Genomic DNA, 23,507 nt, shown 5'->3' on the forward strand with positions numbered 1-23,507 from the left:
CCGAGGGGACGTTGTCTGGAAGGTATCGTAAAATTCATGCCCGTACTTATTGTTTTTTTGAAAAACCCGTCGGCTGCATTCAATGTTTGATCTTTATTTTCAGATCCGGAGCTAGTTTGCCCTTAGCCTTAATGTCATGCCCTGGCCAACCAACGATGCAGTGTAACACACGCAACTCCATGAAGAAATCCCGAAGCCGACACTTGTTCTTCTCATCTCCTCGCCGCCGACGTTCTCCCCATCATTCGCACATCCTCTAGTACTTCTTGCCCTCACGCAGGGTGTCCGCGTACTCCTCGAGAGGCGATCTGATGAGCTTGGTCTCCTTCCACAGGTTGGGGGTAAGGAAGCCGTAGGTGTTGGAGACGGCGGTGAAGGTGGCCTTGAGGGTGTTCTCGAGGGTCTTGGTGGAACCGGCGGAGGAGGTGTAGGCGTCCTCAACACCAGCGAGCTGGAGGAGACGCTTGACGGCGGGGGAGGCGACAAGGCCGGTACCGCGGGGGGCGGGAATGAGCTGTAGAATTCCATCTAGTCAGTTTTCCCCCTCTTCTTTTCATGCGCAGAGTCGATTTCGGGGTGTACATACACGGACGGTGACGGAACCGCACTTTCCAGACTCCTTGGTGGGCAGGGAGTGGGGGGCACCGAGGTTGGTTCCCCAGTAACCGCGACGGACGGGGATGACGCTAAGCTTGGCGATGATGATGGCAGCGCGAATAGCGGTAGCGACTTCCTTGGAGGTCTTGATTCCGAGACCGACGTGTCCCTCAGAGTCACCGATAAGGACGATGGCCTTGAAACGGGTGCGCTGACCGGCACGGGTCTGCTTCTGGACGGGCTTGATCTGCAATTGGGGAAAAGGAACCACGAATTAGCATTTCCCTCCCTCTCCAAAAAACAGAATTATATCCCAAATGACTCCCGAGAACCCAAATCTCATCTGCATTGGCGATTGTTGCGTCGTCGTCTGCGAAAATCGATTTCGGTTCCCGGTCGAATTGGAGTGTTGTGTGTGCGCACCTTCATGACCTCATCCTTGAGCTTGGGCAGGAAGAAGTCGACAATCTGGTACTCCTTGATGGGAAGGGAGTGAAGGTAGATCTCCTCCATGGAGCTGATCTTGCCGGCCTTCACGAGACGACCGAGCTTGGTGACGGGCTGCCACTCCTTCTCCTCGCTCTTGCCGCCGCGACGTCCGCGACCACGGCCACGTCCACGGCCACGGTCACCGCCACGAGCTCCGAAACCACCACCTCCACGGGCGGGGGCGCTTGCACCACGGTCAGCCATTTTGTGTCGTCGGGTAAGGTGTGTTGAGCGCGCGAGTGAAAGAGACTGCTGCTGCGGTTAGTCCGGTTGCGTGGTGTTTCGAAGGGGGAGGAAGTTATTTCGCGATTCGGGTACAACTTTTTTTTGCGGGGGTCTGTGGTGGCTGTCAGGGCCGGCTGAATATTTTGCGATTGTGCTCAAGGCGGGCTCATTGGACGGGTTTGGCGAGCCCTAAGAGGATGGCCTGAGCTTCGAGGCAGGAATTCAAGGTGAAGGGTGGGGGTCTCCACCTTGGTGTTTGCTCACCGAACCACACCGAACTGCAACACAGTGTGTCACGCGTGCAAGTTTACTGCGTTTGGGCGGTCTCGTACTTCAATTGGGGAGGGTGTTCTCGGCCATCAAATACGGGAGAAAATGCAGATTCGTCAGTTATCAACATACCCATAGTACCGGGACGTACCGATAATTCTTCTTCTCCTCACTCACATGCGCACTGCAAACTTTCAGACACAAGTTGTCCATAATCGTGATCCATTACCGTGGCCTGCTATGTACACCAGCCACCTACGCCCCTCCCCCAAACGACCAAAAGGCTGACGAACCTCTCCCATGCGCAATGCAAACTCCAAAGCTGTGATGTGCCGGATATCGTACATGAAAACCAGAGAAAACCAGAAGTGGGGTAGTGAGGGTATCGCAACTAGAAGCAACTCGACGCTGCACTCTCTCGCTCCATCTCTTACTCGTTCTTCCTGATGAGTGAGTCAGAAGGCTTGACCCGCTGTGCCCATTCACTATGAAATATGTCAGTTTCTCAAATGTTTAGGGATTGGTGAGAATCAATATAACTTACGTCCAGCTTCCATCGTAAACTCTGCGCGTCTCAGGAGAGCCCCATCCAGCCTCCTCGAGAGCGGTCTCAATAACACAGGCAGTCACGCCGGTTCCACAGCTCGAGACGATAGGTTTCTCAGGGTTGACACCCTTCTCCTGGAAGATTTGCTTGAGCTTCTCCGCGGGGTAGAACGTCTTGGTCTCGGGATCCAAGACGGCGGTCATCGGGATGTTGATGGAGCCGGGCATGTGGCCAGACGACAGGCCAGGTCTAGGCTCCGGGTCGGTGCCCGCGAAACGGCCGGGAGACCGTGCATCAAGAATCTGTACGCCCTCCGCGCCCTCCTTGTTGTGGTCCAGCGCAATCTCGCGCACCTCCTCGAACTCGGCGACCTTGCCCTCATCCAACTTGGGGATGGGGTAGGTACAGCATTCGACATTATAGAGCTCGCCAGACTCGGTAGGAAGGCCTTGCTCGACCCAGAGCTTGAAGTTGTTCAGGACGTGGACCTTGGGGTGGCCAAAGATCTTGAGGGTCCAGCCGACGCGCGGGGCGCTGAAGATACCCAGCTCCTTGGTGTCGTAGACGACGACGGTGTCCTCCTTGCGGATGCCCAGCTCGCTCATGGCCGCTGCAAAGTCCTTGGCAGAAGGCAGCATATGTGGGTACTCGCTACGGCGGTCAATGACCTTGTCGAGGTCGAAGAAACGGGCCTTGGGAATCCGCTGTTGACGGTAGACCTCAATGCCGGTGCGGCCATCGTTGGGAAGGAACCATGAGGCGCAGAGGGGGATGGTGCGCGGCTCGGGGCTGATCTTGGAGGGAGGGTTCTTCTTGAGGGCCTCGTCGAGCTCCTTGGGGGTGACGAGGTAGGAGGAGAAGGAGCGGCGCGCACCGAAGGTGAAGGTGGCCTGGAAAGAGCGCGCAGTGAATTGCGACAGCTTTGTGCCGCGCGCGGGTCGTAGAATAGCGATGGTAACCATCTTGACTGTGTCTGAATCAAATCAAACTGGTTCTGGTATGGGCGAGTGATGTCAGATCAGGTTGGGAGGAATTGCCGGGTCGGAAGGAGCGGTGTCGGTCGATATCAGTCGGTGACGACGGCAAAGGGCGGGAGCCCGGAACGCTGGGCCCTTTACCTTTCGGAAGGGTTAGAGGGAAAGAGGAAAATCACCACAAATGCTTGAGCCGCAGAGGCATTGCATGTGGTGGTTTTCAGTGCGGGGTTGGAGGTAATTGGAAGGTAATGTGGAAGAGGGGAAAGCTCTAAATGAGGCTTGCCGTCACTACCGTTTTTCCCTTTGGCTGATGGTTGTATGTTCTGTACGCCGCGGCCGGTGGTCACTGGTGGTGGTGTCGGACGGGATTTTTTGGAGAAGGAGCAATGTAGCCAGGCCGCAAGGATAGGATGGAATGGGAATGGGGTACCTCTACCTCGGAGCGATTGTCAGAGTCGCTGGAATTCGGGGGGCGTCCACTGGTTCCCAGTCAGTGATAAGCGGGAGGAGACAGAGGAGGTCGGGGTCCGGCCGGTCACCAGTGACTCCGTTTAAGTGGAGCATCGCTACAAACCGCCTGGGAAAACGAAGCAAAAATGACAAGGTGCGGTGGCCGACTGGCTGTACGTACTTCGTAAGTGGGAATGGTTGGCGCGAATGCGGGGAGCTTGGGCCATGTCGCCATCTGGTTTTGACATGATTGACTGGCTGCAGGGCCCTGTTGCCCCGCAGTTTTCACAAGGCCCACCTCACATGGGCAGTTGCCAGTCCGCCGTGGTCCCGCCTTCCCAACTCCAGCAAACAAAAGCACCAGGGCTAAAATCACGACAACAAGATTACCACTTCATGCAACTGGAGGAAACAGAGGGTCTCATTCAAGCATATCACTCTTTTTCGCAACTGCGTCTCTCTGAAAACACTGACGACAAACGAATCATATCCCCCAGATATCCAATCCTACCAACAACAACATCCCCGATGAAGGTCAAGATCACCCGGTGGAATACCGTCGCGACGTGGCGGTGGGATATCCCCGAAGACGATGTCTGTGGTATCTGCCAAGTCCACTTTGACGGCACATGTCCAACCTGCAAATACCCTGGTGATGACTGCAGCATCTGTATGTTCTTTTCCACATCCTACAACACCATTGCGTAACTAATAACAACTAGTGTCTGGCAAGTGTGGTCATAACTTCCATATGGTAGGTGCTTGTCTTTGCTTGTTACCGCATAGCCTTTACTAACACAGCTGAAAGCATTGCATCCTGGAGTGGATTAAGCAGGACTCAGCAAAGGGCCAATGCCCCATGTGCCGTCAAAGTAGGTTTCATCTCGTCTGTTTGACGACATTCTCTTTGAGTCAACACCAACTGATATATTCTAGAATTCGAGTTTACTGATCCAAAGAATGAGACAAATGAGAGCTAGGGGTTTCTCATGGAAATGATTTGACATGGTTGGCGTTTGGCGAACTGTTTTTTAGCGATACCCAAGGCCCTTGCGAAGGGTCTTTTGGACTGACGAACAGACCATTCGGTACTGTTGGCCATCCCGTCGCGAGCCGGAAAAAAAGATTTCCACATATGGTCTATTCTTTGGGTCAAGATTGAAAAAAATCATTATAGTGTTGATGGTAGTGACAAGCAAAGACTCTTTCAACAATCACGTCTCATTCCGTTGACCTGAGACCAATACCTGACGGGAAGAAAGTATGGCCCTAGCTTGACTGTGCATGCAAAGAAGAAGTCAGAGGATCATGAACTGTCATAGAATATCTTCTTATAGATATTTCTGACGGAAGCACCAAATTACTGTTGGAGGCAATGCGGTCTCTCGATCTTATTCCTTTACCTAAGGTATCGAACTGATGTTCAAAGTTGGAGGTTCGCAATCACATGCCAGATCAGGCACCCGCCGTCACGTGGCGATAGCGATAAGCCGTCCCCAGCAGCCTGGAACCGCTCCACCATGGCGCCCAACAGCTATCCAGCTAGCTCCCGTGCCACCCTGCAGCTCATCTTCGAGACCACCTCCGACCGCAGCTTCCATCCTACCCCCGGAAAAGATGACAGTCAGCGCGACGCGAGGGACACCGTCAATACCAACACCTCAACTCCCCGCCGGACGTCTCGCCCCCGACCACCCTGGGAATACATTCCCCCTCGAAAGGATCACGCGACTACGGAGGAACTATATCGTCTGACGATGGCCGACGTCCCGACGTCCCCGCGCCCCGAGGCCGAACAGCCCGCCCAGGCGCCTTTGTCTTCGTCCTTCTCACAAGGCCAGAAGGCCCCCCTTGCCGGCTCACCACCCGACAACAAGCTTGGCACCGATACAACAACGGCCATCATCCCCACGTTAGAAGCAGATGCCGCGGTTGAAAACGAGGCCGTCGACGAAGACCTTCTTCCGAAGCTCGATCCCGCCGGTTTCTTCACCCTTGTCTCCAACTCGACGGCCAACACCACCCATCACCCGACCGTCAAGTACATCTTCCTAGACGACGACCCGGATACCCTCACAACCGCGCTCGCAGCGCACCACTCCTCGAATCAAATCTCGACACCCTCGGCCTCGACCTCCAAGTCCGGGCCCGGAAAGAACCCGAACCCCAACGCGAACCGAGCCGTCCTCCTCGATGTCGTACCAGGCGAAGACGGCCAGTGGAAGGTTTCCTCCGTCGCTAGCCTCAGTGCAGACTTTGCCGTGACCGACGCCAGCATATCTCGTCAAGAGGGCGAGAAGGAGGGCGGGCTGGTGCTCAAGATTGAGGGCGTCGAAAGCGAGAGCGCCACGACGATGGTTGACAAGGAGAAGGATCGTGCAGAGAGCTTGCCCAGCTCTAATAGCGGTGTGGTCAAGTCTGGGAGCGAGGAGTATGGACCGCTGCTCGAGGATTTCGAGCGCAAGATGAGCGTCCTTCGACGGGTTGTCAAGGCCGGTGAGGGTCGCGCTGAGAAAGCGCGTGAGACAAGGCCTTCTGATGTTGAGGCTGAGCCGGCTGAGGAATGATGCTGCCATATGTGCACCTTTTGATCGAATTTCGGCGATTTACCAGCTACACAATTGGGCCTCTGATATGGTCCACGGAGGACTCGAGATTTGTAATATCAAGGTTAAAAGGTAAGAGCTCATAACACACGAGGACCAATTATGAATGCTGATCGCCTATATAGAATGACAGAGGATCGGCCTACTGTCAGCTCAGACTACGGCGACGGTGGTGGGGTAGCTGGACCTTTATACGATTCACGAATCACGAATCATGATGGGAACCCGGAGTATAGATGCTTTTCTCTACCAATTACCTTAGGATGGCAGCAAATATGCTCTACTTTTGAGACTGAAGCGACCATAGTAGTCCATAGCTTGGAATTTCCGTTAGTAGGCGACCCGAATACAAGATATGTATTGAAAAAGTGCATAGTGTTACACATGTTTTTCCCCAATTGATACTGCAATGGACTTTATATAGGCACCGGCATTCCTTCATATCTTCTATTTTCCATCTGCTTCCTGACCAAGTCCTGCGCAATGACTTCAGTCTGATTCTCAATAGAATTTTAAGTGAAGGGATTTCCGAAAAAGCGACTCATGATGGTCAATGATACTGTGAGACTCCTCTTTTTGGAAAGTCTGCCAAACACTTGCGACATAGACTCATTAGCTACTTATACTGACGGATATTCTCCTTAGAGCAAGTGGCCATGGTTGTCGGCGTATGCTTGAATGTTGAGCCGAGCCAAGAAGACGGCACCATAACAGTCAGCAACAGAAGCAGCTATAAATGCAGCAAAGATTACTAGCCTTTCCAACGTCTCACGGCCATTGTGAGATCTTCTTCCATGCCTGGTACTGACAACTCCCGCAAAGTTATCCACATCGCCGTCTTTAAGAAGGACATATTTTGCCAGCTGTACGATATCGGCCTCCAAAGTTAAGCACCACCGCATCCAGCCCCCACTAAAACGCATTGCTATTCGTCGTCTCCGTATTCGTCACCCGTCCTCTAATGCGAGAGGGTGACTAGTAGTGAACGATTGAGGGTCTAACGTGAAGCCAAAGTAAGAGAATAATGCACGTCAGGGTCAACAATGCAAGAACTCAAAGGTCCGGTCCCTCTTTCTCCCTCCCAGACTCAGAGGTCTAGCTCCATCTCTCTCGTCTCAAGGCTTTCACCGTCCTGAATGGTCTTTGAAATGATGAATTTCCGTTTATTCGACTTTTAGACATGCATCAGTGCTTATCATCGATACCTCAAGTCTTGGCTATCAGTAGCTTAAGAGCTACCTACCCCCAGAGAAACCCACCATCCCTCCTCCACAACCCAGCAGGATCATACCGCCTCTGCACCTCTCTCAAAAACCGCCAATTCTCCTCGCCATAACTCGCCTGTACGGGCTGATTTAAAAGCGCATAATTCATATACCGCGGGTTCGTCCTATAAAACGCCGCCTTCTCCGCCGACACCGCCCCATCCCCCTCCACAGCATTCGAACTCCTCGCCCCAGGAGCAAACGACGTCGCCAGCCGGTCCCCGTCCGCGCTGATACCCTCGACGAACCCAAACATCCTCTCGTCGTCCTTAGCCTCCGCCCACGCGAGCGTGTAGTCGACCCACGCGGCGTCCCCGGCGTCCGCCTCGAGCCCCATCACGTTCTTGACGCCGCCGAGGGCGGCCACGCGGTCGCCGGCGCGCGTGACGGCCGCGGGGACCGGGACTAGGGCCATGGAGAAGATGCGCGCCTGGTCACCCGCCGCCGTGGCGTTAGCTTTGTCGCGGAACGCCTGCCACTGCTGCAGGTAGAGATCTGCGCCCTGCTGCCCTTGGAGGTTGGGAAACGTGTGGCCCCCGATGAGCCAGCGCTTCAAGGGGAGGTTGCCGTTGTTATTGGACGTGATGAGGGCGGAAAAGTTCTGCGTGGCGGTGCTGTCTGCCGTGGGTTTGGCCGCGTAGAAGCCCGCAAAGGGGCTGGCGTCGCCCGCGGGCGGCGAGGAGGCGTTGTAGAAGACGTAGACGTTGAGAAAGTCCAGCTGCGGGTTCGCGCCGCCTCCCATGCTGAGATAGATGTGCGATTGGGGGTCGTATTTTGCGCTGAAGGCCTGCGTGGCGGCAAAGACTTCCTTGGCCTTGTCTAGGGAAAACGTCAGGATGCCGGCCCAGACCTGGTTGGCGTGCGGATACGTCTTGAGGCTGAAGCGCGTCACGATGCCGAACTGGTTTCCGCCGCCCTTGAGGGCGCGGAAGAGGTCCGGCTCGGAGGTCAGGTTGGCGTTGACGACGGTGCCGTCGGCGAGGACGACCTCGTAGTTGAGCACATTGTCGCACGCCATGCCGTGGAGTCCGCTGAAGTAGCTCATGCCTCCACCGAGGAGCAGGCCGCCGACGCCAATGGACGCGAAGCGGCCCCCGATGACGGTCACGCCTTGGGGCTCGAGGGTCTTGTACACGTCCACCCAGCGGGCGCCGGAGCCGACGAGAGCGTAGCCCTTGTCTGCTACGTTCTGAATCTCGCTGATGGCGTCCATTGCGACGAGGACGCCGCCGTCGGTACTGGACCATCCCGGAGACGAGCCGTGGCCGCCGCTCTTGATGGCGAGTCGGACATCGTTGCCGCAAGTCGAGAGCACTTTGACGATGGAAGCTACATCCTCGGTGGTCCTGGGACGTGTAATGCAGGCTGGGCTCAGACCTCCGGCGGTTTGGCTCCAGTATCCGTCCCGAATCGACTGGTAGTCTGTCGTATTCGGTGCCGTGAACACTTCAGGCGGTAGCGTGGAGGCGAGGATCAGGCATGCTTCAGCGGGCGAGGAGCACGAGTAGCCTTCTACTGCGAGAGGGGAGATTGACAAGAGGCCGCCCAATAGGGCCCTGGTGAACTGCTGCATGGAGTAAGAGCTGTTCAGCATGTCCACGAATCAAATGTTATGTGTATATGTATGCGAAGAGGAAGATTACGTGAGACAGTGTTGATCGCTCACAGGTGTTTACAGTTTGTGCGACTACGGCGAGAAGCTTTTAAGTACTGCATCTTCACCGGCTGCCTCGGACGTCCAGAAAGACGTCTTTGCTAGAATAGAGTTCAGAATGTAAAATTGCCCAGTGTGACATTGGGGCGGCAATTGATTGGAGGTATCCCACCGGCTCTCTTCAATGGTGTCGCTTACACCCGACAGAGTACGAGGTCGTCGGATATGACGTTGACGATTCGGAATAGGCAACTTTGGAGACTTGTCCTGTACAGATATTTCATCGGGAGTGACTATGTTTAGCCTGGTTCTAGCGCGTCAATATACTTGTATGGTTGACGGAGAAATGCTGAGACTGTCGAAAATCTAGAACTGGTTTCCAACGTTGATTTGCTCGAAAAGGCTGGAGGCTGGTGCCTTCAGAGCTTTCTTAGTTGGAGAAATTGAGACATGAATCCAAGTAAACATCACGATGGATTCAACTGCCCAGCTCTGATTAGCCCAGAGTTACCTATTGTCAAGCCCTCTTCTCCGTAAAGATTGCCCAGGTCTTCGACGTTATCCGCAAACCCGGTATTGGTAATAGTCACATTCCACTCAGCCATGAGCTTCGCGTTCTGGTCTTGGCACATCTACGAGGTAGGCCGGTACAATATCAATGCTCAATGTCTGGTGGACAACAGTGCATATTTTGATGTTCTCCAGATCTCTCCAAGGAATCAGAGGCTTACAAGTCGCGGCGAAGCAACCGCGCGCGCGTGATGCAACGTCTAAGAAAGTGGAATTGTGGGCCAATCTTGAGTGTCAATATCCAAGGTTGAATCTATCTACGCCAGGTGATAGTTGCTACTGAGAAATCACGCAATTTCTTTGGTTCCCGGAAACATGGCCTACCTGTTCCATTCTTGACCAAAGATGAGGATTTTATGGGAAACTACATGTACGCCACAGGAACTGAACAAAACACCTGTGCTATAGACAATATCTCAGATACATCACAAATTTGGGCAATGCACTTAGTTCCACAACGCAAAGAATGTCATGATCTCAACCTCGAAGTATCTTGAGTACAGATCATGCCGGAACATCTCCAGCTGGCCGAGCGGATGTGCGAGAACCACATTCGTCAAATAATTTTTATTTATTTTATTTTTTTAAATTCAAGCAACAACGACTTGATCGACACATTGAAAAGGTGATAAAACTCAAAGCATCTCTAACCAATATAAGCCTTTTGTTACTTACACAATACCCGCGCAGCGTTAAAGTGGCAGGGGCGTACGGATACCTCTACGGATTACGAAACACCCTGCCCGTAGAATAGAGGAACGAATTCACCTAGTTTTGCGCTAGCTAGCTACCGTTTTGTCTTTAGAGTTGATTACGCACAGGCCAACAGAAAACGAGTGTACGACCAGTCAGCGCAAGACCATTGTAAAAACTAATTCCGCCGCGACGCCAACCTCCACTTGCCTTCTTAACTTTCTTCGAAGGACCGTCGAATTCATCAGCTTTTACCGAGCAGTGGTGGTGGAAAGGATGAGTTATCGGTGTAAGCGTTTTTGAGCTTTATGCTGAGCTGTGTAATTGAGTTGAGTAGTGAATGAGCCATCCTCGAAGGTGTGCTTGTGTAACTTTGAAAAAGAAAACAGCAGACAGAGACTAGCGGCACATATATGCTCTCGCCCCCCCCGCCCCCTTCTCTCTGGCAGTGGAAGACTTAAAGAAGGCTTGCTTCCAGTAAGAACTCAAGGCTAGCTAATGGACTCGATGTAGTAGTCTGAGCGATGCCATAAAGTCGAAGAAGCAGTGAGAAATAGGAGTTGAGAATAGAAGTGGTCAGGTAGAGCGATCCATCTGCTCTATTATTTCAAATGCTAATGGACATACCTGTAGATGAAGTGATGATAATATGGTTTCAGATCTAAAGAAACCTTCAAAGCTGGCTTTTGTGTCTATACAAGGTAGTTGAGGAATAAAACAAACAAGGTAGTTGAGTATCGAGGTTTGTGAGTGGATTCATCCCAACAAGCACATATCTACTATTAGCTCTCAAGATAACTGAGAAGAAGTACCGAGGTTCTCTGGTGAGTGCACATAACTCGGATGCTCTGTCGCTGTGCCTCGTCTTGGGAAGCATATCAAATCCTTGTTTAGCTCGCACATAGAAGGAAACTCAGTAATAGCAGAGTTGACCCAGTTTGTTGATGATATAGTAAGATCCCATAGACATCACCAAGTCGAAAGCCATTCAAGTATTAAAAGCGTCAAGTCAAAAAAGGTGACTATATTTACGAACCACTCATGCCAACGCCCCTGATGCAACAAATAAAACTATAAAAAAGAGGAGCACACAATGATCAGAGTCGCAGGCAAAGGTAGCTAGCTAGAAAACGCCCGCACAAGTGTGTTCGATAGTTTTTGCCTCCTCTCGAAAAAGGAGAACCTTTCGAATCCAAGACGCAACACAGGAAAAAAAAAGGGTGGGAAGCACGTATGGTTATGGTTGAACAGTAAAGAAAGTCTGGTTATGGGTATACAAAAACACCCTACGAAATAAGTTTGTGGTCCATTTTGGCTTTTGCCTGGGGACCTGGGCTCCACAGGACTCTTTTTCTCAATTTTTCGTTTTTGGTTTCCCCCTACCCAGCAGCAAAAAGAGATATGAAGTTAACCTTCCATATAATCCGTCCGTCTATAAAAAGCGGCGAGAAGCTCTTAATTGGTAATGGTAGTGAGAAATCAATCCAGACGTCGAGTCGGAGGGACGGTATACTGGTGGTGTGAGAGAAGCCTCGAGTGTGTTGTGAGGCGGTGGATAAAGGCGGTATGATGGGTATTTTGTACAGAGTCGGGAATAATACGATAAGTCGTCTAGTTGCGGACAGCAGGCATGTCGACCTTGCCGCCGAAGCGGGCGACAACAGCGGAGTCTTGCACAGTGGCAGTCGGTTCCCAGGTAGCTCCCTGCTGAACCATGCGGCGCATGATACGGCTCGTCGTCTTCAGAATCTGAGGGTGCGCAGCGCCGGTATCGACAGGGACCGAGTTCGAGAAGTCGGGGAGCTCAAGCATGCCAATATTACGCTTCGCGCGAGCGGTGGTGGCGGGAGCAGGAGCAGCCTGGCCTGGCTTGATAATGGCGAAGTAAATCGCAACAATGACAGCGATGATGATGATGATAAGGACTGTAGACAATTAGCAAGATATCCCGACCACCCTACAGCAAATGTAGACTTACCGCAGATACCCAGGCACCACCACTTCTTCCTCTTGGTCGCCTTAGCGGTCGTGATTGCAGTTCCGATTTCTTGGTTGCCCTTGTCGAGGTTCTCAACGACCTCCTCGCCCTTCTGCTCGATCTGCGTAACGGCGGCCTCTTGCTGCACAATCAACGTATCCATATCCTGGAACAGCTGTGCGAGCTCATTCAACTGTTGCTCAATCTTCAGAAGGGCGGCTTGGCGATCCTGAACGGCGTTGAGCACGGCGTTGGCCTGGGCCTGGCGACCACTCTGCATCACGGCTTGCTGGAAAATCTGGGCGCCAGCACCAGCATCCTCAACTGCCTCGCGGACTTCGCGCTCGTCGGCGTCGGGTCGAACAATGCGGTACTGGCGGGCCATCTGGTCCTGGGTGCGCTTGCGGAAAGCCGACTCGACCTGCTGGTACTGCTGGATAGCACCCTTCAGGCGGCGATCGATACGGCCGACCTGCGGCGAGTTTCTGGCTGACTGGCCATCGGGCGAGGACTTGACTTGGCGCACGCGATCGGTAAGGCCGCGGTACAGGGTCATCGTCTCGGAGGAGAGGGCGTCGAGTTGGCGGACTGTCGATGAGTTTGCCGACGTGTCGGCATCGGTCAGAGTACGCTCCTGCAGCATGCGCAGCTGGTTCAGGTTGGCCTCAATCTCGTCGATTCCTTGGTCGATGGATCGGCACTCGTTCAGGATGGCGTTAGGATCCGATGACTGGCCGAAGCCGCTGGCGTTCTGGGCGAGGGATTCCATCTCCACGTTGGCGCCTGGTCGGACAGACAAATGTCAGCAAAGGAGCGCGTACGACCGTCGCGGTCAGGTCGTACCATATTGGTCCCTACCCATAGCTGGTCCCTGGTTGTATCCTCTGTTTCCACCACCGCCGTAGGGAGAAGGACCCGAGCCGAAGCCCTGCTGAGGAGGACCTCTGGCAGGAGCTCCTCCTCCGTATCCTCCACCGGGACCATCGTCCCGCTGGTCAAAGGGGTTTTGACGACCACCGTATCTATGCTCGTCTGTCAGTATTCCGCGTTCGGAGAGGTCGTACTCGTCGTCGTGTGTCCCGTCGGCTCCATGGGAGAGAGAAACATACCCGTACTGCGCCATTATGTTAGTTTTCTTCGACGGATATCGGTGGCAGGAAGAACAGTCGGGTCAATTAGGTAAGGAGAGGTAGGATGGATGAAAGGGTGAAAGAAAGCGTCAATCGCCAACAAGGAAGAGCAGTCGAAATGGGCAAATGCAACGCAACCAGGCTGAAGCAAGTATGATGATGTGCAAAGAAGGTTGGTGATCGCAGGAAGTCAAAGTTTGCGATGTTGCGGCTTTACGAAGAGTGTGTGGACAGCGCAACGGGAACGGGATCGGGAACGGGTGGACTTTCTCGACTTCGAGAAGGGAAGGGCAGCGCAGCAACGTGCGATTGACAAGAGGACGACAGGACGTAATGCAACGTCGGTAGGGCAGGGCAGCGTGCAAAGTGAGGGTAGAGCAAGGCGAGGACGGGCGGGCGAAACACCGGAAGTGCGAGGGTTGGGGTGAAACACTGACACTCATGTTGCTTCTGCGAAGCGCGAAGGCTTCTTCCTTGCGCGACGATGATGCGAGTTTGGTAGACGCTCAGGGGCGAATGCAATGTATTGTAGTATTGCTTTGTTGGGTGAACGTCGTCGTCGTCTCGCGCGCGGTGGCTTTGGTGGGAAGGAAGATGTGTAAGGCCTTTTTATTTGATGTTTTGTTGATTGTGGCAGAAAAAGAAGCAAGTTGAGTACGGGTAGAAAGGGCGAAGAGAAGAAGGGGGGGCGGCGGATGAGATGAATTGGCGTTGCGGTTGTAGCGTCGAAAGTGACGGTGTGGTCAAGTCCAGGTCCAGGTCCAGGTGCGACTTTCACACAGGAGTCACTCTCAGGCTTGGACGACAGAAGTCTCAGGCTCGTTTTTTCTGGGTCAATGGTCGACTGGAGGGGAGATGAAGCGAGACGAGGCGAATGGGCCACAATCCACAATTGCACAGGGCCTTGAACGCAGGAACGTGGGCGTCAAGCGTGTGGCTTGAAGCGCTTCTTTGTAGCAGAAATTCGAATTGTCTGTTCGGGACGGGGGCGCGGTGCTTGGGGTGCCCCTGGCTTGCGGAACGATCGCCGTTTAGGTAGCTTTCTGGCTCCAGTAGGAGAGATGATTGGAGGGGCCCCGGCTTATTGGCAACAACCACTCTACGGAGTAGAGAGCTTGTGTGTATGTGAGTGTGCTCAGTTGTTTTTTTATTTAAACTGGGTTGACGAAAGGGCCGTTCCTTTTTTTTAGTGTTTTTCTCGCCTGGGGTGAGTGTGTGTCTGTGAGATTGTGATTTCGTCGTTCGTCAACGGCGTCGTCGTCTTAGTGTCGGATGAGTAAGTTACAATACACACTCTTCCCAAAGAATGAGTGAGTGGGTGAGTGAGTGATGATAGTGAGAGTGAGACTGAGATTTGAGTGTGAGTGTATTCGTGGATGGGCGGGCTTGGCGAGGTACCTGCATGCGACGAAAAAAGGTCCCAATCGAGGCAGGGGCCGACGATGCAACGCGAGGGAAAGGGGGGGGGCACGTCGTTGTCTGTCACTCTCTCACCCACTGTTGGCTGTGGTGACACTGGCACACTGGTGAGGTGAGAAAACCTGAAAAAAAGCTGTGTTCAGGGCTGTGTGAGACTGCCTTAATTGTGCGTGAGAATGTGAGAACGTGAGTGAGTCTGGGCTGTCTCGACTCAGGCGGATGCGGTCGGCGGCAGGTGATTGGTCGAGGAGCGTCGAGGACTGGACCCTGAAGCTTGGACTTCTTGCCTTCTCTTCTTCGGGTGCGCTGTAACTGTAACAGGCGGCGGGCGATGAATGGAGGCGAATAAACTTGAGGCGCTGGCGGGAGATGGTCCAATGCCGGCTTCCTAAAATTAATGCGACTTTCTTTAAGATTGTCTGATGTTGGTGGTATTGGCTCGATGAATGCTCCGATCAAGTGTTCGCTGGCCGGTCGGTGCTGCTGCTGACTGAAGCAATACCTCCTTTTTCCACCCTGCTTATTCTGGAATTGGCTTCGAATGTGCAACTTGCTCCCTTATGCTTTCAAAGCGTCGCTGACTGTCCGTTCGTGCCACTCTCAGGACTCTCGAAAAAGGCTAACCTTGAATTTGGTGAAGGGGGCTGCCTCCTCTGATGATGCGGCGGGCCTCGTTCTGGTGGCTTGTGACGACCCGTTCAGAGGCGATTACGATGGAGTGTCGAAGGCTAGAGGTCGACAGGGATTTTGACGACGGGAGTTGTGAGCCAATCGAAATGGTTCCCTCTGAATCCAAAAAGAGTCCACACAAATGTGTATCGTGTCTCCTCTTTCTCTTGGTGGTGGTGGTGGCAGTGGTTTCAACTGCACCCAGCTCGACTGCGTTTCGTTGGCTGGTAAGAATAGAAGCAGCCAAAGCCAAAGCCAAATAGGTAGCGGCAGGCTTAGCTACTGTAGCTACTCGCCTCTCCTCGTCGTTCGTGGCGTCAGTTTGTGAGGTTGCAGCGCAATGGTTGCGAAATGCCAATCAAGCGTTCGACGATCCAGATCTCTCCACCTCGTGTTTCTTTTGCTGCCGTCTTCCCGTTTCTCGTTTCCCCGCTTTTTCTTTTGTTCTGCCTCCGCGAACACGGGATTTTCTTGTGGGTTGCAGTCGAATAAACCTGCCGGGGCAACCTGCTGGAGCGGCAATGTCGATCAATTCCACAGCAGCCGTTCTGAACCTGTCGCTAGGGTCACAGGCAATCGAGTCTGTGGCTGGTCGAAGAAATGACGCCGATGATCGAGTTTAGTGGTGTTTAGGTACTTTTTGGTACGATGCCTGTGAGAAGGTCGATGGGCCTTTCGTAGTAAGGTACTGCAGGTATCAAAAAACAAGCAACACCAAGCAATAGAATTGGAAAATTGCGAAGAAAGGTTCACGACCACAACCGCGAACCGGATAACGGGGATTTCAGCCTCTTAAACAGCTCCTAATCATCCCATCGCCCATCAACTCTAGGGAATTATCGATCCTTCCGGCCACTTTTCAACAACACCACCACCCCGCTCGCTCGCTTCTCAGCTTACGGTCTCGGAAGCGCGAAACTAACACATGCAACTGCAAGCCTCTTTTCCCCCTCCCTCACCCCTTCCTGTCTACGGCTGAGCTCTTTAGTCTCGTCTAGCGAGGGAGAAAGCAAAAACGGGCTTTCGGACTGCCTCGGGCTACTCTTTTTGGTTGCGGATTCTGCGGCGTGTAGTCGTGTCAGGAACACTCACTCACTCAACCCAAAGCTGCCTGCCCCCTCCCCCCGGCAAGGCCTCATCTTCCTTCGCCCCAATTAGACTCGGTTCCATGCAAGCCGTAAGCTCGCCATCAGCAGGCTGGGACAAGTTCAGCTTACCTACCGAGACAAGTCGGACTAGCAGCGTCATCCTACTATCCACTTCTTCAAAGCCTTCCATTCCTCCAAGCAAGGCCAGCAATCGGCGAATAGCTGCCTAACGGCTTCCTATGGAGAATTCCAACAAGAACAACTTTGGCAAAGTGCCAAGACCCCATCCACCGCCTCACACAGAGACAAGAGATCCATGAATTATAGACACAGAGAAAGAGGGGAATAACAAGACTCACTCAGCTCGCCAAGGAACCCAGCTGTAGAAAAGCCATCTAGCTTTTGACTTTTCGGCAACCCATCAACACAGCCTTCTCTTCTACGATCCGTAAGCCATCCCGCCGCCGGCTCGTTCTTGTGAACCAATCCGCATCCTACAGCACCTTCAGCCCCAGGATGACCATCCTCCGTTCTCCCTTGGAACCTCTCGGTTGATCACCCAGCAAAGAATTGGACTAGTCGAGATCTGGCTTATTTGGCTTCCGCAAAACTCTCCTCGCCGTCATCAACGGGGAATATCCTTCTCACATGATCACGGGCCGTTCAGAACATAAGAGAAGAAAAAAAGTCAATGACACTCCAGGCATTTCTTGGCTTCACAAGCAAACTGCCATATCGACTGCCATATCGCGCGGGGTTCATGTCCAAGAGAATCTGGATTTCACTCGGCAACCTTGCCGAACGACAACAAGAGCTTGGGAATCCAAACCCCCCCTCCTCACGTTTGAACAACAAGCTTTTTGGCCCTTCACATTCCAGCAGTAACACCTAGCTGGCACTGAGTAAAACCAGGCTTGGCTGCCAAAAGTGTCCGCAATGCGTTCCGCTTTGGGCGGAAGCTGACACCGCACCCACACCCACAAACCCACCGCCTCTGCCTCCCTTAGCGCCGCACCGCCAGCCGGTTCCAGGAAGACCGTAGGGCTGTGCTACCGAACGGCCCCAGGATTGACCCTCTCTCTCTCGCTGGAATCTCAGTGGTATCCGCATCTACATCATCCCGAATCGGGCGGGGGGGAGGAAGGTGGAGGTGGAAGGGAGGGAATCGAGAGAAACGGCGGCCCTCCTTCCGCTTCGTCGGTCCGCACAACATTCATGCTTTCGTCCGCAACAGGCCCGTTAGTTTAGTCGTGGCCTACTCGTCAGCAACATCAGACCTCGAGGATTTATGCATACCTACTGATATCTCCCTCCTCCCCAAGCATTACTCATCCAGCATTGAAGCCATCTGGTCACCTGGCTTCTGGGCCCGTGTCTTTGACCACCGGCACTTGGGACGGTGTTGTCAATGGTCTCCAATTCTAGAGCTACCAGAAGCTGAAGAAGCTTCTTTGCTTAATATCTCTCCCTCTGCTTTGGGAAATGATGTGAAACTCGTGTCTAAGCTATCAAAACTCCTCTTGTCACGCCCGAACTCTCTCGGCCTTCGCCCGGCTGCTATGAAATTGATACAGAAAAACGTCTCTTCCTCTTCCCTCGCCCTATCTTCCATTATCAACGCCGTAACCACCCGTCTGCGTTTATACCACTGCGTAAGCGGATACGTAGCTGACGCTGGAGTCCCTCGGGCGCGTTACTAGGGTGCTGCGATTGTATTGGATGAACGTGAACCGGTGGTCGCCCAGCTCTTCGAGCGCCGCCATTGTCACTCCGATCGGGTGTCTTCCGCACACCGTGTTCTTGGTCTGCTTGAGGTTGTCGTAGAAGCTGTTGTGTTTTCCCGTCTTTATGGCCTCGATCGCTAGGTCATCCACCATTTTGATCGTCTCGTGGATAGGTGGTCCGTCAGGCTTGGGACCATACTCGTGTAGCCTCTCCTTGCTATCGAGCGTCCCGTCTGGACAGTAAATTGTGTAGTCAAAATGGCCACCCCAGTGGCAGAAATCAGAACTGACGATGAACGCGTTCTCGGGGTCCTTGATATACTCGGCAAGCCACTTGCCCACCTCTTTCTCTTCGGCCTTGTTGTTATCGCCGATGAGGATCGGCACGACGGGCGGGAAGTTCTCGGGCGAGCCGAAAGTTTGTTCTAGTCGAATCCACAGATATGGCAAATGCATTTCTAGCGAGTGCTCTTTGATATCGTTCCGCGTTGGGATCGCGGGTATTTCGAGCTCGTCGAGGAGGCGGGCTGTGACCTTCTCGTCTACCCTGAGGTCTCCCCATGGCGTGCCGTAGTTTTGATACTTGCTGACTGCGCAGCCCGTAAGGTAGAACGTATGAGAAGGCCCGAGAAGGAATACGCGCTTGGCCTTGCTGAGGTCGAGGGCCTTATAGGCCCAAGCTGCCGTAGCACCCGAGTATGTGTAGCCGGCATGGCTAGACCCATCACAGTTCAGCAAATTTGCCATCAGAGGTTGTAGCCCAAGGTGAAGGGAGTGAACAGAGAGGTGTCGAACTCACGGGGCAATGATAATTCGAGCACCAGGGACCGGCAGGTCATTGCCCTCAATCTGATCGGGCACGTCAGAGAGGAAGTCGTTGAGCTGCTCCCTGAGTTCTGTTGGTTCGTCCAAGTACCAGGAACCTGCCTTTTCCTGAGGTCGGGTGTCTACTGATGCCATTGTCCGATTGTCCGATGTGAATGCCCTTCGGTCGAGGAGAGTTATGAGTGAGCGAGCCTCCGTAAGATATAAAGGGGGAGGGAAACCAAATGACAGTTACGTCTTGATTTGGGAATGTCAGCAAGACAGAGAAGGAGAGCTCAAGGGCTTTGGGCGATAAGGTGACGTGCCACCTGCCCCGCACTTGTAGTAGCTCCAGCGAGCTTCGTGCCTACTCCACCGGCAGCGGCAGTCAGCTCTGGAGGGGCCGGCGAGGGGTAGGTATGTTGCCCCACCATGATGCATATGTAACCCGGGCATACCTTTAGTGTCCGTACCTGGGGCCGATAGAACTGAGAGCATACGACGCCGGGCCCCCCTCCTCCCCCCTTTTCTTATATCTCTGATGGCAACATACAGGATCGTTGCCAAAGCTGTATCAGATCGATACTGAGAATTCATGCCTCAACCCAACTACCAGGCATGACTTGTCTTGGCCGATCAACAAGTTTCCAAAACTCGGCGGCAAATACCTCGAACTCCGGCGCCCACCACAGCCGCCAGTCTCTCAGCTTCGGCCCGTAATCGAAGCCAATCACGCGGATGGGAATCCAGTAAAGATCACTCTTTGGATGGATTTCGTCCACATGTTCCATCCATGATTCTCTAGTCTTGAGAGAGTTCCGCACATGCCTTCGTGAGTCGGCAATAGCACCAGCGCCGAACGCTCCTCTTAGGTCGGCGGAGGTGGTTGAGTTGAGTATTCGAGTCTCGTCTCTGCCATACTGCAACAGATCGACACCGACACTTCGAAGATCTCTCAGCCACTGTCTCAAAACCGTCCGGAAGATTTCGTCCCACTCATCCCATGGGAGTCCGGGTGAAATGCGGCAGAGAGCCCCGCCTATGACTGAGAGCAGAGGTGTGCCTGTCCAGACTGGAACGCGGTACCAGTCCCAAGGAACCACGGTCTCTACTCCGTGAAAGTGCTCTGGATTCGCGACCCTGAGAGTATCGGTGAATGCGTATCTCCAGCCTCCATTGTACGGATGGTAACGGACCATGAACTTCCTCTCAAATTCGTACTCGTCTCCATCTTCGTCGGCTTCGTCATCTTCACGACCAATGATGTCCCCATACAACATCTCTTCTGCTAATTTCTTCCCCAGCGCGGTAGCGGCTGAATGAACCAGCGAGAACCCGACTTCCACAGACCCGCTCACATCCTCGGACGTCACTGTCAAGTCTTGTCTCAACAGTCCTCTGTAAGTGTAATCTGTCTGCGCCGTGAAAACACCCAGACGAACGGCTTCTACGCGTTCTCGAAGTGGTAATTGGTAGTAATCTTGAAGAAACTCACGTTGGAAGACGCGCAACCAGTCGTCGTTGTACGTATTTTCTGCCACAAAGTCGAACATGCGCTCCATATTGATGGTTGGTACATTTGCGATGCGGGACTGAAAGAGAGAAATGAGATTGAGGTGCTTTTCGCTGGCTTGGTCTTGTAGATTTTTCCTGTTCCGGACCAATACCGTGAGAGGGCTTCTGTTGTGATGCTGGTTAGAAACAGCGTTACTCGGAATACAAGGTAGTCTCACTCCCATGATCCGCCATCATCATCAATGAGATCTTCCAGGCCAAGGTCTAAAAGCGTCCGACATACTTCAACTTGCTCGGAAAATGTGGCATGCTGCAACAAAATGTCAACTTCAAGAGGGCACTTGGATGTGGAGGCTTCAAACTGACATATAACAGAGACGAGCCGTTCTCGTCTCTATCAAGCGGCGATGCGTCGCCTTTGCTAAACATGGCCATCATACTTCCTACTTTACCCCTCTTCGCGGCAACAAAGATGTCGCTGTCGCTTGGCCTGACGCTGAAAGACCGCAGACTCTGCTGCCACCCACAAGTCATACTCCAACTGATCTGTATCTGCCAAATAGCTCGGGATATCCAAGCTGGGAACTGGACGGATAGACTCCATTCGCTGTGTTCTCTCGAACAGATGGCCGCGAGCTGGCCCCTCGCATGTGGTCGATATGACGGCAGTTTCGCTCCCGCCCAGGCTGATTTTGACCTGACAATGACGTACTGTTGACTTTCTTCCTCTTTTTCGCGATTGACTTCCGGTCTTTGCAGTTGTTTCACCAGTCTCTCTAGTTGTTCTGACATATCGTGCGATACTTTCTGTGCAATCCTTTCCTCGCTTACCTCGTGTAGCTTCCTCTGACTCTTGACAACCTTCGCCGCCATCTTCTCAGCTGTTCTGTCGTGAGATGCTTGTATCATCGCCCTGTAACACAAAGAAGTTAGCAAATTCTATCGAATCTTGAATGCGACTTCACCAAGCCGCCGTTTACTAACCTCTCATAAGACCCAACACACATAAGAACCATCACAACCGCCGAATCTAGCCTCCGCTCCAACTTAACCACATCATCACGTTTCAACCCAGCCCACGCAAGTCTCATCTTTCGCTTCGCACGACCGTGAAGACTCGCTTTTAGCGGTTTATGCGTAGCAGTCTGTAACTTATCGACCATGTCCTTGAGAGCGTGGTGCGCCTTAGTGGCGTATGCAACGCATGCCTTCGCATGTCGAGCCGGTACTTGGAGACTCGGATCCGGGCCGCCGTAGTCGTCACCTTCGGAGCTGGAAATCATGGTGAACATGTCTTCCAGGACGGGACCCAGAGCTTCGAGGCGGTCGACGGCGTCTTGGATGTCTACGGGGAGATCTTCGATCGAGTGCCAGAGATGGACGGCTTTGGAGATGCCTATGCACAGCTGGCCCAGGGCTATGCCGCTGGCAGCGGCACCGATAGCTTCCATTAGAACACCAAATGTAGCGGCCAGACGTGTTGTCTAGCTTTTTCAGGAAGACATGAGAGAAATGACACGGGGAACTTCCCATCTATGCAAATATCGACGGCTGTTAGCAGCGACGACACGTAAAATGAAAGAATCATGAAGACAGGAGAGCCTTTCGAAAGTGTCTACAACTGCTCGAGGAAGAGAAAAAGAACCAGCTATCCAACACTGATCAACTGAGGCCAGGGGATCGAGAGGGCTCCCATCCTACACCTCTGCCATAGCCCTGCGGCACAGTAACGGGTGCGGGACGACCCTGCTGCCTCGGCGGCAAACCTGCATGATTCGACAGGGGTAGTAACCACTGAAGACCAGACGCATGCGAATCGGCCGTTTTCGCGACCCAACCAACAGAATTCGGAGATAGACGGAATCTCGTCGCAGAATTCCTTACTTGAACTAGGCAAGAATCAGCTCCCCTATGCAGCTGTTCCGCTGATGGTCACACATTATTATGAGGCACCAGCTGCCGAGAGATCTTGATAGCCTTGGGCTTTACAATGGCTTGCAGTGGCCAAACAAGAGGAGCAACACGAAAGGTGCTGAGTTATCGTATGGGACAATGTTGTAGATCGCCATCTTGTTCTCTTTTTCTACGGAATATTGAAGGCTACATAGGCGCTTGAACTCTACGATACTCAGACCAAATCAACGGGAGAGGCTCCTTCGTTTCCCAGTCCCATAGCCGGTTCCATTCATCATAGTCATCCTCGTCTTCCCAATTACCCGGGATCTTCAGTTCGAGTTCTTTCTGCTGGACCATTGCCCAAAAGTCGCCTGCATACTCCTCATGCCCATCAGCCCACCAAAGCCTCCAGTTTTCCCTCGCTGGTCCAAAAGTAATACCAATGAGATGGAGGTGAATGGGCCGGCTCATATGTGATCCTGAGATGAACCATGAATGGCGAATGTGTGAGAGACCTTCTTTGTAGAGCGCTCTTTCTTTTCTCCCGTAGCTAAGAAGATCAACCTGATTTCGGGCCAGTGTATCCAGCCAAGCATCAATTCCACTGTAAAGTTGCGAATAATGCCAACCTTCTTCTTGTCTTGTTCCACGATGACACCTAGTATGCCAGTATGGAATTCTGGAAATCAACAGTGCGAAAGCGGTTTGATATTTAGTGTCGCAACACTGATTGCGTTTCTCGAGATGATGAAGACCAACAGGGTCAAGCTCGAGGGTGGTTTTGAGAAGTCCATACCATTCGATTTTGGATCTTGGTTTGGGCTCAGAGCCGCCCAGTCTTCCTACATTTTGAAGCATCATGCCTAACGCCAAGGATCGGAAGATTGAAGGACGCCCTACCATTCTTGAACATTCGAGAATGCCAATGGTGAGGTTTTTGG

The 23,507-nt window shown here is 53.0% G+C and overlaps 8 protein-coding genes across 8 annotated transcripts; 2 read left to right on the forward strand and 6 right to left on the reverse strand.

Moving 5' to 3' along the window:
- Positions 1 to 256: 256 nt before the first annotated feature.
- RPS2 (40S ribosomal protein uS5) lies at positions 257 to 1,290 on the reverse strand (the record flags this gene model as incomplete). The annotated part of the gene is made up of 3 exons (XM_053195475.1): positions 257 to 514; positions 587 to 844; positions 1,021 to 1,290. 3 exons carry the CDS (start codon positions 1,288 to 1,290, stop codon positions 257 to 259), a joined length of 786 nt encoding a protein of 261 aa, XP_053047128.1.
- A 721-nt stretch (positions 1,291 to 2,011) lies between these two features.
- Positions 2,012 to 3,090, reverse strand: N0V96_000340 (uncharacterized protein; the record flags this gene model as incomplete). The annotated part of the gene is made up of 2 exons (XM_053195476.2): positions 2,012 to 2,066; positions 2,126 to 3,090. The coding sequence occupies 2 exons, from the start codon at positions 3,088 to 3,090 to the stop codon at positions 2,012 to 2,014; spliced, it is 1,020 nt and encodes a 339-aa protein (XP_053047129.2).
- A 993-nt stretch (positions 3,091 to 4,083) lies between these two features.
- Positions 4,084 to 4,535, forward strand: APC11 (ubiquitin-protein ligase Anaphase Promoting Complex; the record flags this gene model as incomplete). Its single annotated transcript, XM_053195477.1, has 4 exons — positions 4,084 to 4,225; positions 4,278 to 4,309; positions 4,364 to 4,427; positions 4,492 to 4,535. 4 exons carry the CDS (start codon positions 4,084 to 4,086, stop codon positions 4,533 to 4,535), a joined length of 282 nt encoding a protein of 93 aa, XP_053047130.1.
- Positions 4,536 to 5,075: 540 nt separating this feature from the next.
- Positions 5,076 to 6,122, forward strand: N0V96_000342 (uncharacterized protein; the record flags this gene model as incomplete). Its single annotated transcript, XM_053195478.2, has 1 exon — positions 5,076 to 6,122. The coding sequence occupies one exon, from the start codon at positions 5,076 to 5,078 to the stop codon at positions 6,120 to 6,122; it is 1,047 nt and encodes a 348-aa protein (XP_053047131.2).
- Positions 6,123 to 7,400: 1,278 nt separating this feature from the next.
- On the reverse strand, positions 7,401 to 9,020 carry N0V96_000343 (uncharacterized protein; the record flags this gene model as incomplete). Its single annotated transcript, XM_053195479.2, has 1 exon — positions 7,401 to 9,020. The coding sequence occupies one exon, from the start codon at positions 9,018 to 9,020 to the stop codon at positions 7,401 to 7,403; it is 1,620 nt and encodes a 539-aa protein (XP_053047132.2).
- A 2,934-nt stretch (positions 9,021 to 11,954) lies between these two features.
- Positions 11,955 to 13,444, reverse strand: N0V96_000344 (uncharacterized protein; the record flags this gene model as incomplete). The annotated part of the gene is made up of 3 exons (XM_065755910.1): positions 11,955 to 12,268; positions 12,322 to 13,104; positions 13,180 to 13,444. The coding sequence occupies 3 exons, from the start codon at positions 13,442 to 13,444 to the stop codon at positions 11,955 to 11,957; spliced, it is 1,362 nt and encodes a 453-aa protein (XP_065615150.1).
- A 4,823-nt stretch (positions 13,445 to 18,267) lies between these two features.
- MEMO1 lies at positions 18,268 to 19,311 on the reverse strand (the record flags this gene model as incomplete). The annotated part of the gene is made up of 2 exons (XM_053195481.2): positions 18,268 to 19,066; positions 19,151 to 19,311. 2 exons carry the CDS (start codon positions 19,309 to 19,311, stop codon positions 18,268 to 18,270), a joined length of 960 nt encoding a protein of 319 aa, XP_053047134.1.
- A 437-nt stretch (positions 19,312 to 19,748) lies between these two features.
- On the reverse strand, positions 19,749 to 22,121 carry N0V96_000346 (uncharacterized protein; the record flags this gene model as incomplete). Its single annotated transcript, XM_065755911.1, has 3 exons — positions 19,749 to 20,747; positions 21,502 to 21,583; positions 21,655 to 22,121. The coding sequence occupies 3 exons, from the start codon at positions 22,119 to 22,121 to the stop codon at positions 19,749 to 19,751; spliced, it is 1,548 nt and encodes a 515-aa protein (XP_065615151.1).
- Positions 22,122 to 23,507: the final 1,386 nt, after the last annotated feature.

The sequence above is a fragment of the Colletotrichum fioriniae genome, assembly GCF_027942845.1.
Source record: "Colletotrichum fioriniae strain IMI 355084 chromosome Unknown scaffold_1, whole genome shotgun sequence".
Taxonomy (NCBI): Eukaryota; Fungi; Ascomycota; class Sordariomycetes; order Glomerellales; family Glomerellaceae; genus Colletotrichum; species Colletotrichum fioriniae.